This window comes from Bufo bufo, chromosome 2 (genome assembly GCF_905171765.1).
Source record: "Bufo bufo chromosome 2, aBufBuf1.1, whole genome shotgun sequence".
Lineage (NCBI taxonomy): Eukaryota > Metazoa > Chordata > Amphibia > Anura > Bufonidae > Bufo > Bufo bufo.
This window is the reverse complement of record NC_053390.1, coordinates 580569111-580582687: the sequence shown is the minus strand read 5'-3', so window position 1 is coordinate 580582687 and position 13577 is coordinate 580569111. Positions and strand designations below refer to the sequence as shown.

The 13577-nt window shown below is 42.9% G+C and overlaps 1 protein-coding gene across 7 annotated transcripts in view; it reads left to right on the top strand.

Moving 5' to 3' along the window:
- Nucleotides 1–13577, top strand: part of CENPE (centromere protein E) — a 118215-nt gene that overhangs the window by 64504 nt on the left and 40134 nt on the right. For all 7 annotated transcript variants that reach the window (XR_005776334.1, XM_040418234.1, XM_040418233.1 and 4 more), the window contains 2 exons: nt 2508–2612; nt 2722–2991. Coding sequence is in view for 6 of the 7 variants with exons in the window: in XM_040418234.1 (XP_040274168.1) it covers nt 2508–2612; nt 2722–2991 (375 nt within the window). In the remaining variant the exon portion in view is untranslated. The remainder of the gene's footprint in view (nt 1–2507; nt 2613–2721; nt 2992–13577) is intronic.

Below are 13577 nucleotides of genomic sequence, written 5' to 3'. Positions count from 1 at the left end.
AGAGGTACAACAGCTACTTTCCCATCTGCGTTGTGCTGTCCAGTTTTGAGATCCGGCACAGGGTCTCAAAACCGTAGCGCGAAACGCTTTAGTTTTGTCCCCATTCATTGTCAATGAAGACAAAACTAGAACAGAGTGCACCATTCCGTTCTGGTTTGTTGCATTCCCATGCCGGACACAGTCTCTGCAAGCAGCGTTTTTGTGTGCGGCGTTGGAAACTAAACATGCTGGACATGCAAAAAACGTACTTGGAATGCTTTTAGTGCCTGATCCGGTTTTATTCATTTTTGATTAATGCAACTAGATCCGTTCTGAACAGATGCAGCCGGTGGTATTACAACGGAAGCGTATTGCTGTGCAGATGTGAAAGTTGTGTAAGATACCCTTTTTGAGTTTTTGTACTTTTGAGATGTCCAAAAACTACATAAATTTTGGTTTAGTTGTAATTTCAATGACCCACATGATAAAGGAAACGTGCCAGTTTTAGCACATAGTGAATGGTATCAAAACAAAGCAAAAAAACAAATGTCAGCAGAACATAACTGTATGACTTAGGCTACTTTCACACCTGCGTTAGGTGCGGATACGTCTGGTATCTGCACAGACGGATCCGCACCTATAATGCAAACGCTTAGATCCGTTCAGAACGGATCAGTTTGCATTACCATGAACAAAAAAAAAAAAATCTTTTTTTTTTTTTTTGTTCATGATAATGCAAACGGATCCGTTTTGACTTTACATTGAAAGTCAATAGTGGACGGATCCGTTTGAAAATTGAGCCATACTGTGTCATCTTCAAACGGATCCGTCCCCATTGACTTACATTGTAAGTCTGGACGGATCCGTTTGCCTCCGCACGGCCAGGCGGACACCCGAACGCTGCAAGCTGCGTTCAGGTGTCCGCCTGCTGAGCGGAGCGGAGGCTGAACGCTGCCAGACTGATGCATTCTGAGCGGATCCGCGTCCACTGAGAATGCATTAGGGCTGGACGGGTCCGTTCGGGGCCGCTTGTGAGAGCCTTCAAACGGAACTCACAAGCGGAGCCCCGAACGCAAGTGTGAAAGTAGCCTTCGCTGCCTGCCGCCGTTCATGCTAAGTATTGACTTTTTTTTTATAATATGCTAATAAGCCTCTAGGTGCTAGTGGGGCGTTGCTGCAGCACCTAGAGGCTCCGTCTTCTCACCCTTTGGCACGCCCATGTCCAGTTGATTGATGTCCTAGTTCTTCTGAATGCCCACGTAAATCTCGCGCCTGCACCGTCTCGTTTAGTATTCGGCGCAGTGAGTGAAGGACGCTCTCCTGCTGCCGGCTTCACTCACTAAGCCTGCGCTGAGTACTAAACGGGGCGGTGCAGGATTTTACGGGCACAGAACTAGGACGTCGATCAACTGGACATGGGCGTGCTAAAGGGTGAGAAGACGGAGCCTCTAGGTGCTGCAGCAATGCCCCACTATCTCCTAGAGGCTCATTAGCATATTCTAAAAGTATTTTTGAGGGAACGGTGGCAGGCAGGGAGATATGTCATACAGTTATGTTCTGCTGCCATTGGCACATCGCCAATGTCAGTCAGATACATAACTATTTTTCTGATAACAGAAACCCTTTAAAGGTAATCTGTCACCTAAGTCATTGGTATTTAAGTAAAGCAATTGCATAGTAGCACGTAGGGCTGCAGCTATTGATTAATTTAGTAATAAAGTATTCTATTGATTAATCCAACGATTAATTGAGTACTCTAATAAGAAAAAAATGAATTAAAAGAACATTTTTCCTTTTATAAAAACTCATCAGCCCCACCGTGCTATTAGCTCCCCCAGTGCCATCAGCCCCTCGATGCCATCATGTCCCCCAGTGCCATGTCCACCATTGCAATTAGCCCCGCCATGCCATCCATTTCCATGTATGTCCCTTCCCCCACTCCCCCAGTGCAATCAGCCCCTCCATGCCATTGCCATCTTTATTTCCCCCAGCTCCATCTGCCACTTCAAATCACGGGTCCCCCCCCCCCCCCCTCTTTCCACAGCCAGCAGATTCGGGCCGCTGCTAAGGAGAATACTTACCTTTCCTGCCGTGCATGGCTAGCTGACATGGAGTCAGTCCATGCCACCATCTCCCCAGTGCCATCAGCCCCTCATTGCCATCAGGTCTCCCACTCCGCCAGTGCCAACAAAGTTGATTTTCTGAAGATTGGAACCACAAATGGCTAAAAGAGGTAGATTTTGTGAATAAGGGGTGACGTGCTGCTATGCAGTTCCTTTACTTAAACAGCAATGACTGAGGCGACAGATTTTCTCCATCCACTAAAAACATGCACTCCTAGATGGCTATGTGAATAGTAAAAAGTAAAAAAAAAAGTATTGATCTGAGACTATGATGAGAAGACAAAAGCTAAAAGAATGAGTTGTTTTATCTCCAAGGGGTTAATGGCTAATAGCTATCTTGATTTAGTTTTATAATGTTTCATTGAGTATATTAGAAATGCCGCTTAATTACTGTTCTCATTACAGTATACAGAAACTCGAGATGAGCTTAAAAGAACTCGAGAAGAACTTGAGCAGCAGAAGCAGAGGGTAGAAAAGCTGGCAAATGACAATTCTTTACTAGAAGACAAGGTATAATTGTAGTCCTCTTCATATCCTGATATCACCTACATTGCTCATAGTTAAACCTTTCCAGAGATGTGCTCACTGTTTTGTTTTTTGTTCCCTTCTCTCCAAAAAGTCCTCTTCACTACAGAGAGAATTGGAAGAAAAGAATCATATCCTGAACAAAGCTCTAGAAGGCAGACAGATTACTGACCTGCCTAAAGATCTGACTTCTGAAATGGAACATGTCATGGAGGCCTTAAAGACCAAGGAGCTTGAATTGAAACAAGCCCAGGAGGAAAAAGAAGCAGCCTCATGGAAGATACTGGAACTCACCAACAGAGTGCAAAGTATTACACAAGAAAGGGATGACCTGTTGCACTCCAAGGAAAACCTAGAAGAAGAGGTACATTTTATATTGTAATTTTTGGTTAGAAGAATAAACAAAACCTTTACCAAGATTGTCCCCTTTACTGATATCACCATTGATCTCAGTAAATCAGAGGACAGCTTTAGATGATAGATGACCAAACCAGATATTCCTTCGGTCTCCTCCATACACTTGAAATTCAATATGCCCAACCTTTCTTTCCGTCTCCCCATTGGGAAAAGAAGTTGTAATTACACTGCGCTACCACTACAAAATAAGGGACTGCAGGTAAACGTTTGAGAAAATGCAGTACTCGCATGATCACTGCAGCCCCTTCAGACTTTTCATTGGCAGAGCTGCCAAGAGTATGACTGCCAATAATTAGATACTAATGATCTATCCTGATTGGTCATCAGTGCCTTGAAAGCAGAGTCCAGAGTTTGACAATGTGTTTCCATAAGTTATATTTGAGGACCCTGTTTAATGACTATTATCTCATTACAGTGTATTGAACCTGAAGATGAGCTTAAAAGGACTCGAGAAGAACTTGAGCAGCAGAAGCAGAGGGTAGAAAAGCTGACAAATAATATTTATTTTCTAGAAGAAAAGGTATAATTGTAGTAGTCTTTATATCCTGATACCAACTACTGTTCATTGCTCATAATTAAGAAGGTTGTCTCCTCTCTGTTACTAAGGAGAGAGGAGACCTAAACCCCTGCCACCAGGCGCCTATGGAATGGTGCTGCTCTGTTTCAGTAGCTCCCGTTACAGTGCATCAGAGATATGGAAATGGGAAGCTATGTTTTTCTCTAACTAGCTATTTCAGTAGCTCCCATGTGTCTGAGTCAATGAGAGCTACTGAAACAGAGCAGCGTCAGTCCACTCTGCTGTTTCTCGGCCACCAGGTGTTGGGTGTTTTAGTCTCCTTTCTCCTTAGTAACAGCGAAATGAGACCACCTGAGAGATGTACTCACTGTTTGTTTGTTTTTTTTTGTTTTTTTTCCTCTTCTCTCCTAAAAGTCCTCTTCACTAGAGAGAGAATTGGAAGAAAAGAATCATATCCTGAACAAAGCTCTAGAAGACGGACAGATTACTGACCTGGCTAAAGAACTGACTTCTGAAATGGAACAGGTTATGGAGGCCTCAAAGACCAAGGAGCTTGAATTGAAACAAGCCCAGGAGGAAAAAGAAGCAGCTTCTTGGAAGATACTAGAACTTGCCAACAAAGTTAAAAACATTACACAAGAAAGGGATGACCTGCAGGACTCCAAGGAAAACCTAGAAAAAGAGGTAAATTTTATTTTAGATGAACAAAAAGCAAAACCTTCTTTACCAAGGATGTCCCTTTTTTGCCATTAACTTGAGCACTGTATCCTGTCTGTCTCCCTGACCATGTCAGTGCTGAGCATAAAACATCGGAGTGCAGCTTTAGATAACCTTTAACCTAACAGCTATTGCATAGGTTCTCAATGGGAAGAGGGAAACATGCTGGTGACCAGCAACAACTTGTTTCCCTTGTTGAACATTCCATATGCCCAACCCTTTCCTCTGACTTTGGAGGGAGCATTGGGGCACCACCATATACATTAGCTGGTCTGTGTATGGGCCACCTTTAGGAGTGCTAGGGGACACAGGACTAGCTTTTGATTTTTATTTTATTTTTTTAAAGGACAGCAGTCTTGCCTTTTGGGTTGCACAGGGACATCTTGGATTTTATAGGCACTGTATATAGACTAAGAGTAGTGATTCAGAGTGTGTTGGTGTAGTTTCAGTAACACAGAAGCACACCAAAGTGCACTAGCTTAAAGGGATTTCTAATATTTTGATATTGATCCTCCAGGGTAGCTCATAAATATCAGATCAGTGCGGGGGTCTGACTCCTGACACCCCCGCTTATCGGCTGTGAGAAGACTTGTCACTCCAGTGAGTGCTGCTGCCTCCTCCTAGGCCTGTGATGTCACATTCATCAGTCACATGGCCTAGGTACAGCTCTGTCCCTCAAGTGAATGGGCCTGAGCAGCAATACAAAGCACAGCCACGATCCAATGGACAGGGCTGTGTGCCAGTAAGCATGCTGTGTTTTTTTATTTATATTTTTGTCTAAGGCCTCATGCACACAGCCGGGTCTGCAATATACGGGCACCAGCCATGTGTTCACCGCATCATAGATGCGGACCCATTCGCTTGAATGGGTCCGCAATCTGGTGGGTCCAGTGTGTAACGGACGCACAGAAGAACTGCAGAGTGCTTCAATCGGGTTTCTTTCCGTGCCTCCACACTGCAGGGATGCGGACGGATAACAGACCAATTCAAGTTGAATGGGTCTGGATCCGTCTGCGAAATCCGCACGGATGTTTCCTGTGCATTGGGGAGCGCAAATTGGTGTCCACAATGCACGGACGGCTGTGTGTATGAGACCTAAAACGTACAGAATCTTAAAGTAGCCCTTGCACATATAGCTTATTACCATTCCATGCAACCGCTGGGTTGTACAGAGTGGTATTAGGGCACCCACAGACTTCTAATAAGTCGGCCGGCCTATGGTCCAGAGTGAATGCACAGCAGGTTATTATAGCCAAGTGATAAAGTACAGGGAGGATCCGCCATATTGGGCTGTCCTTTATCACTTGGCTATAATAACCTGCTGTGCATTCACTCAAGATCCCTCCCAGGGCTTATTAGCCCTATGCTGGAGGAGGGGGAGCAATGTTATTCACATGGGACTGTATGTTGGAGAAACTGACAGGAGGGGTGGTTATTTACATGGGACTGTATGTTGGAGAAGCTAATGGGAGGGCACATTCACACCGCACCTATATAATCTCTGTTGGTTTGCTCTGTTAAATGAACAGACCAACGAAAATAACAGAAGTGCTGGATCAGGCACGTAACTGACGGGAACAGAGCTGACCAGACTCCACTGACTATAATGGAGTCTGTTCAGTTTCTGGTCAGGATCGTGTCTTTTTATCAAAGTCCTGCAAGGCTTTTTTTGTCTGATCTTTTTGACAGAATCTGCGACTGAGGTCCCGAACGGAGCCTGTAACGCAGATGCGAGCAAGTGCAGGCCTATGTATTATGTATTTGAATTACCGCAAATTTCGTACTCCTCCTTGGCTAAAATTACTTCCCAAAAAATGGTAGGAGTATTTTTTTACTCTTCTGGAAAAAATGTAGTGCGACCTCTGACCCCAAGATACAAAATGGAACCAATAGTTATACAGAATAACGTAATACAGAAAGTGTTATACAGTGTATTCTACAGGGGCTTGTTACATTCGATAAGATATCTAAATCTTTTCGCTAATGAGGGGAGGTGCACGAAATACCCCACACCCACTGAAATTTCTCCATGTTTTTTTTGTAGAATTTGGAGAATAGCATACTCCTATATGAGAGAAGCAGGGAGGTCTTTCAGCTATCCATCTCATAGCAATAGCTTTCCTAGCAAAAATAAAGTTCATCTGGTATAATACCCATAAAGCAGATCTCTGCGGTTTGAGTAATTGGTCTTTTGAAGACATCAGGTAACACTCTAATTACCTCTGTCCAGATGGAAATATATGAACATAGTCATATAAAATGAGCAAAGTCCGCTCGTGTAGCAGAACATCTATGGCGATCAATAGAAGCCATTCTACTCATATGACATGGGCAGAGGGTGGCAGGTGACACTGGTGGATAATACACAGTTGGATCATCTTGTTACTAGAAGATGGAGAAGCCACCAAATGAGATTTTTATACCATTTACTTGTCTTCTTGGGAGAGGGTAGGAATCTGTTTCCTCCATTTGGCCTCAGCAGTGCTAGGTTTTTGTAGCCATTTAGCATGCAGCAGGTGGGTGTATATGAATGATACCAATCCCTTGGGAGCAAAGTCTTCCTATTAGGGTAATAAGAAATCTCTAAGTGGAAGTGAGAAAAGAGCATGGTGAAGCTGTAAAAACCCAAAGACCTCGCGGTCAGGGACTCAAAAAAAAAAAAAACAATCCTGTTTCTTATTAACAGTCTTGCAGTTCTAGAGATGTCCAAAAACTTGAGTCTTGTATCTTAATTAGATGTTGTAGACATGGGTTACACCGCAGAGGAGTGTCTGTGTAATCCAAAGGAGGACGGCAAACTATTTACCATCACCTGGGCACAAGGGGGGTATATACAATGTCCTAAACGTTTATCACCAAACCCAAAGCATTTCAGAACAGGCAGAAGATATTACCATTCTGTTGAATCAAAGTCCATCATCAAGCGATGCCAGAGCCCAGTCCTGTTGCTCCTACCATCCATATGGTATATGGATGGCATATATTGTCTGTAGTGGATTTACTGTACCTGGAATAAAGTCGGATTGATCAGTGTGAACAATATATTGTATATCTGAACATTACCGATTAGCCAGTATCTTTGTTAATATCTTTATAAGCCACATTTATCAATGAAATGGGTCTATAGGAACCACATTTTTTTTTTTCTGGGTTTTTCCCTGGTTTCAATAGAATGGTCACCTCAGACATTGACTTGGGCAGTGACCCCTGCTCATAGACATCATTGTAAAGTGATAACAGTTGTGGTGCCAGCATATCCAAATGCTGTAAGTATACCTCTAAAGGGAGTCCATACGGGCCAGAAACCTTACCGTAGGCCATAAAAGGTATACGATGTGTTAGCTCCTTTAACATCAGAGGAGCTTCGAACATTTGGACATTCTCTGGTGTAAGAAAGGAGAACTGATGCTCAATGAATTTCCTTACAGCGCTGCTGGAGTTAGAGGACCTGTCTCCTCTCCAGACATGTCAGTTTTACGACCTGTACTCCCCATGTAATAACAATTCTGGAACATCTATTCTTATGGCTCTATGTTGCATTCCTGTATTATTCCTGCTAGAAGTTTACAAATTGCCAGCATTAAAGGGTACTGCTGGGTGTTACCAGTAGCAGATGCGTCTGACTGTCCAATCAGTGCGGCTGGTGTCGGACTGTGCAGGGACACAACCCTAACTGGTAACACCCATCTGTACCTTTACTGCAAGCTGCTGGTAATTCATTCATAACTTCTTGCAGAAATAACAGAGGAACGGCACAACATAGAGCCATAAGAATAGATGCAACAGAATTTTTACATGGGGAATGCAAGTAGATAATACAACAGTTTGGGGTTTTCTAGTGTCTGGTAACCAACAAAGGTGTGATCTGTTGTCTGACTACCCGTGTACCGTACCTAGCCTGACTACAAATTCTGCTCCAAACATCAGAAAACCACCCCCATCCCGTGTAGTTGAGCAGCCTGGTTAGTTCCCTTATCGAAATTCCAGATCCCTGTACACCGCTTAAAGGGTGAATATGCCCCTTAGTTTTAGCCCAACTGGTGGGTCCACATTTGATTTGAATCAAATTGATTTAAATCATAGTTTTCTACATAAAGACTAATTCTTGCTGGTATAACTTATATGCAAGTAAATGAAGATTTTTAGAATAACAACTCTTCATATTAGTTTGATTAGGTTGATTCTGCATTCATAGGTTTGTAGAAGTTAGGATTAAGGTCTTTTTCTCAACTCTGTTCATGTTATAATATTTTTGCTGTGAAGAGGCATGTGATCTCTGCTGAGTCAAATTCAGTTTTGAGAACTGCAAAAGTAAACCAAGCATCTGTGATAATATCTTGTAGGCAGAGAAACTGCCCAATAATCTTACAAAAACCTCTGGAAGAGCATGACATTGTGAATGGATTAATGGAATCTATTTACCAAAAAAATTACACATATACAGCCTTATTCTACATAATTAAAAAACTCATCTTTATTTCATGATGGAATAACCTTTGGATGGGAATAGATTTTCCTCCAAAGCATTTTATATTTAAAAAAATCCGATTGAAATAAAAAAAAATCCTTTTTTTTTTTTTTTTTTTTTTTATCATTGATTTATCCACCCTGACACCCACCGTCTGTTACAAGCAGTAGGTGTATGAATGGTTATACTTCAAAGGGAAACTAGATTTCCCATAGTAATTATTCAGTGGTTCAGACTACCAAAGTAATTACTTTGTTTTATAATTGTATGTTTTAATTTGTTAGAAGTAACCTGGGACAACATCAGATGGTCACTGACTAAGATTAAAAGGAATAAAAAAAAAAAAAAAAGCAGCCCTTGAACAGAGGTTGAAAAAAATGACTTTATCCCCCTTTCACACAAGCGAGACGGTTTAGGTCCGCAGTTTTGTCTGCGATTGCGTTCAGTTTTTTCTACTTGGGTGCAATGCATTTTGATGCGTTTTTCACGCACGTGATAAAAAAACAGAAGGTTTACAAACAACATCTGTTAGCAACCATCATTGAAAAACGCACTTGCTTCCGGATGCAATGTGTTTTTCACTGAAGCCCCATTCACTTCTATAGGGCCAGGGCTGCATGAAAAAACGCAGAATATAGAATATGTTGCGATTCCCACGCAACGCAGAACTGATGCCTGAAAAAAAACAATCATGTACACAGACACATTGACATGAATGTGTCCGGATTCAATGCGGGTGCTATGCGTTCACGTCACGCATTGCAACCGCGCGGAAAACTCGCTCGTGTGAAAGGGGCTTTAGAAGACTGGAAATTTTCATTTTCAGTTTTTATCACCAAGAGGTAATCGCTATAGCTAGGTTGATTTAAACTGGTTTAGGATAGGTCATCAGTATCGTATCAGTGGAGTCCAACTCCTGGCACGCCTGCTGGTCAATTGTTTGAAGGGGCTGTTGCACTTATGTCAGCAAGTATGCATTGTATGGAACACGGCTCACAGGAGCACCGCATACTATTCAAACCGCTGATTGGCCGGGGTGTCAGACCCCCCCGATCGGCTATTGCTGACCTATCCCAGGCATAAGCAACCTCTGGCACTCCAGCTGTTGTGAAACTACGACTCCCAGCATGTACATTTGCTCAGCTGCTCTTGTAACTCCCATAGAAGTAAATGGAGCACACTGGGAGTTGCAGTTTCAAAGCAGTTGGACTGCTAAAGGTGACCTGATGACTGAACCTGAGGATCAATATGCACCAGAAACCCCTTTAAAGAGTTTGCCAATGTGTTTCCATGAGTATATTTTAGGATGCTTTTTAATGACTTCTCATTACAGTGTACTGAAACTCAAGTTGAGCTTAAAAAGACTCAAGAAGAACTTGAGCAGCAGAAGCAGAGGGTAGAAAAGCTGGAAAGTGATATTTCGTTACTAGAAGAAAAGGTAAAATTGTAGTAATCTTCATAACTTTATATCACATACATTGCTCATAGTTAAGCCTTTTCAGGGTTGTACTCACTTTTTTTTTTTTCCCTCTATCCCAAAAAGTCCTCCTCACTAGAGAGAGAAATGGAAGAAAATAATCCTATCCTGAACAAGGCTCTAGAAGACGGACAGATTACTGACCAGTCTAAAGATCTGGCATCTGAAATGGAACAGGTTATGGAGGTCTTAAAGAACAAGGAGCTTGAATTGAAACAAGCCCAGGAGGAAAAAGAAGCAGCTTCCCAGAAAATACTAGAACTCTCCAACAGAGTGCAAAGTATTACACAAGAAAGGGATGACCTGCAGCACTCCAAGGAAAACCTAGAAGAGGTACATTTTAAATTATATAATTTTGCATAGAATAAAAAACCAAAACCTTTACCAAGATTGTCCCCTTTACAGATGACATCAGCATTTGAGCTTAGTAAATCAGAAGACCACTCTACATAGCAGTTGACCAAACCAGCTATTCCTCTCGACTCTTCCATACACATGCACACTCGGCTATGCTGAGCATTCATATGTCCTTACTAAGAAGAGAGAAATACACAGCTGACAGGCGACTGGCCACAGCTTATCTCCCTTGAGAAAAGACGGGAAACAACTGTGAAATCAGCCAATAAAAGTCCCTCTTACCTTCTCCAGTTATTAACCTAGGACTCAGAAGTATATGCCAAACAGAAAATAATATTCTGATATTGAGAATAATTGGGTGGGAATTCCTCGTGCCGTTGTGGAGGCTAAAGGAAAATCAAATTACCGGTAAGAGTAATTATCATCTTTTTCTCAAGGGAGATGAGCTGTGGCCAGTCGCCTGTCAGCCGTGTATTTCTCTCTTCTTAGTAAGGACGTATGAATGCTACTAGAGAGAAAGAGACTCCTTGGTCCCCCTTGCTTGTTCACGTAGGCTACGGTGGTGGAGTTGTCGGAAAGAATTCTTACGTGGTTTAATCGAATTGAGGGAGCAAAGGCTTTTAGGGCCTGCCAAACTGCATTCAGTTCTCGCATGTTGGAAGATACTTGTTCCATATCCGCCCACCATAGACCTTGCTTCATTGCACCTTCCATGTGTGCTCCCCCAACCCAGCTTGCTTACATCGGTAGTAATCATTACTTGATTCGTCTGATGCCATTCCACCCCTCGGGACAGATTATTTTCCTTTGTCCACCAGGATAGTGAGAATTTAACCCTAGACGGAATCCTTACTATTTTGTTTAAGGAGGTCTGCTTCTTGTCCCACCTCTAACAGGAAAGACTGAAGGTCCCTCAAGTGGGCCTGTGACCATTTTACCGATGGAATGGTGGAGGTCATAAGACCTAAAATTGTCATGATTTCCCGAACTGAGGCTATATCTTAGAATCCTCCAGATTAAATCATCTTGTTTCTGGATTCGAAGAAACAAGGACATCTGATGGGAATCTAGAAGTACACCCAGAAAGATTATTTTTTTTGTTCGGGGAGAAGAAATGATTTCTCTAGATTTATGATCCAACCCAATTCTGAAAGGGTTTCTGTCACTGCTTGGTTGCCGGTGGCAACGTGTTGCTGTTTATGCATGCATGTGTGTGTGCTTTCCCTTTTAAGTCTGTTTTTCCTTCCCTTCTGGTGAGCACGGGGTTAAGGCGTTGAGCCTGAGGTCAGATTCACTTCACCCTTTATTGGGGATGGATTCAATGCTCCTTTCTGGGCATTTCCAGCTGCCCTGTCCTTGAGGGCCACCTTGTGGGACATAGAGGTCCTTGCCTATTTCTACCCTTCCCCATTGTTGTGTGGTGCTGCACTTATGGGTTGATGTTTGTCTAGTTGTTTGTTCCATGTGTGGTTTGTTTATGGTGTGGTTGATCCAATAAGGTTGCTAGACATGTCCAGTTTGTGTACCTCAGGAAGGGGGTCTCTGGGGTTCCCCGGAGGGGGAGCTACAAGATGGCAAGCTGTGGCTTCCGGTAAGTGATCTTGTCGTTCTGTTGTCTGTGGTCATCTGGCCACAGGACACTTACCTGCCGTTCTGTTGTTGCTTGCTGTCTCCTCCTTGTTACAAGGCCTGTGGGAGACTGTGTCCCTGACTTCCATATTATAGGGACAGATAGGGTCAGTAGGGCCCAGGTTCCAGAGTATGAGCGCCCTTCCCCCCCCATCGAGGGCAGCTCATACAGTCCGGAGGTCATGGATAGAATGAGAGTGGCGATAGGAGGTGTCTTTCTCCCTTATCTTGGCTTCCAGGCCTAGTGGCTTTCCCTAATTTAAGACTTTGGACGGTGGGGAGTTTCCCCCACTCCCTACCGTGACAGTTTCTGAAGCTGTCTGGAGTTGGATCTGCAGGAGGTCCTTTGACGGTGCTGCTATTAAAAAGTCGTCCAAGTATGGGATTAGTACTTTCCCTGCCAGATGAAAGAACCTTGCTACGTCTTCCATAATCTTCGTAAAGATTCTTTTTTTAAATCAAATCGTTTTTATTGAATCAATAAATACAGAGTATTACAAAAATCAATACGTTGTTTTTTCTTGCTTTATCCACCATGTGGAGTCAGGGTACAACAGTAACCGTACAAATATCAACACACAGTTTTATCCAGTATCAGTACATAACGTGTACACATGTTAAAACAAATGTTTGAAACAAAGAATTATACATATCAAAACCCTCCCCCCTCCCCACCTTGCCCTAACACCCCCCTCCCTGACAACTAGTCTTGACCTTCACGAGCCTATATAACCACGTGGGTATGAGATAACCAATCACTCCACATTTTATCAAACTTTTGAAGACGCCCTCTCTTCACATACACCCCTTTTTCTAGTATCATCATGTCATGCACCTTTCGTTCAAACTCACCCAGTGTAGGCGGACTTCCCTGGATCCACCTCATAGCCACCAGTTTCCTGGCCACATATAGCAACCTCCCCACAGCTACCTTGACCGATTCAGTCCCTCCAATCTCAGACACATATCCCAATATACACACCTTAGGGTCTTTTTGAATTCTCAATGTCATTCTGCTATTAATCATATTTCTTACATCCTCCCAATAATTACCAATTACTGGACAAGAGCATATGTAACAAATCCGCACCCTCTTCCATACACTTTGGACACTTGTCATCAATTCTTACTCCAACCTTTTTTTTTAAGAAACACCGGTGTTTTGTACACTCTATGTATAATAAATAGTTGGGACAGTTTGCCCTGTTCACTCAAGGACTCGTAAAGATTCTTGGTGCCGAACGGTAGAACTTGAAATTGGAAATTATGTAACCTTCCCTGGAACCAAACTGCCATCCTCAAGAATTTTTGATAATCCTTGTGAATGGGTACATGGTAATGGGCATCTGAGAGGTCTATTGTGCTCAT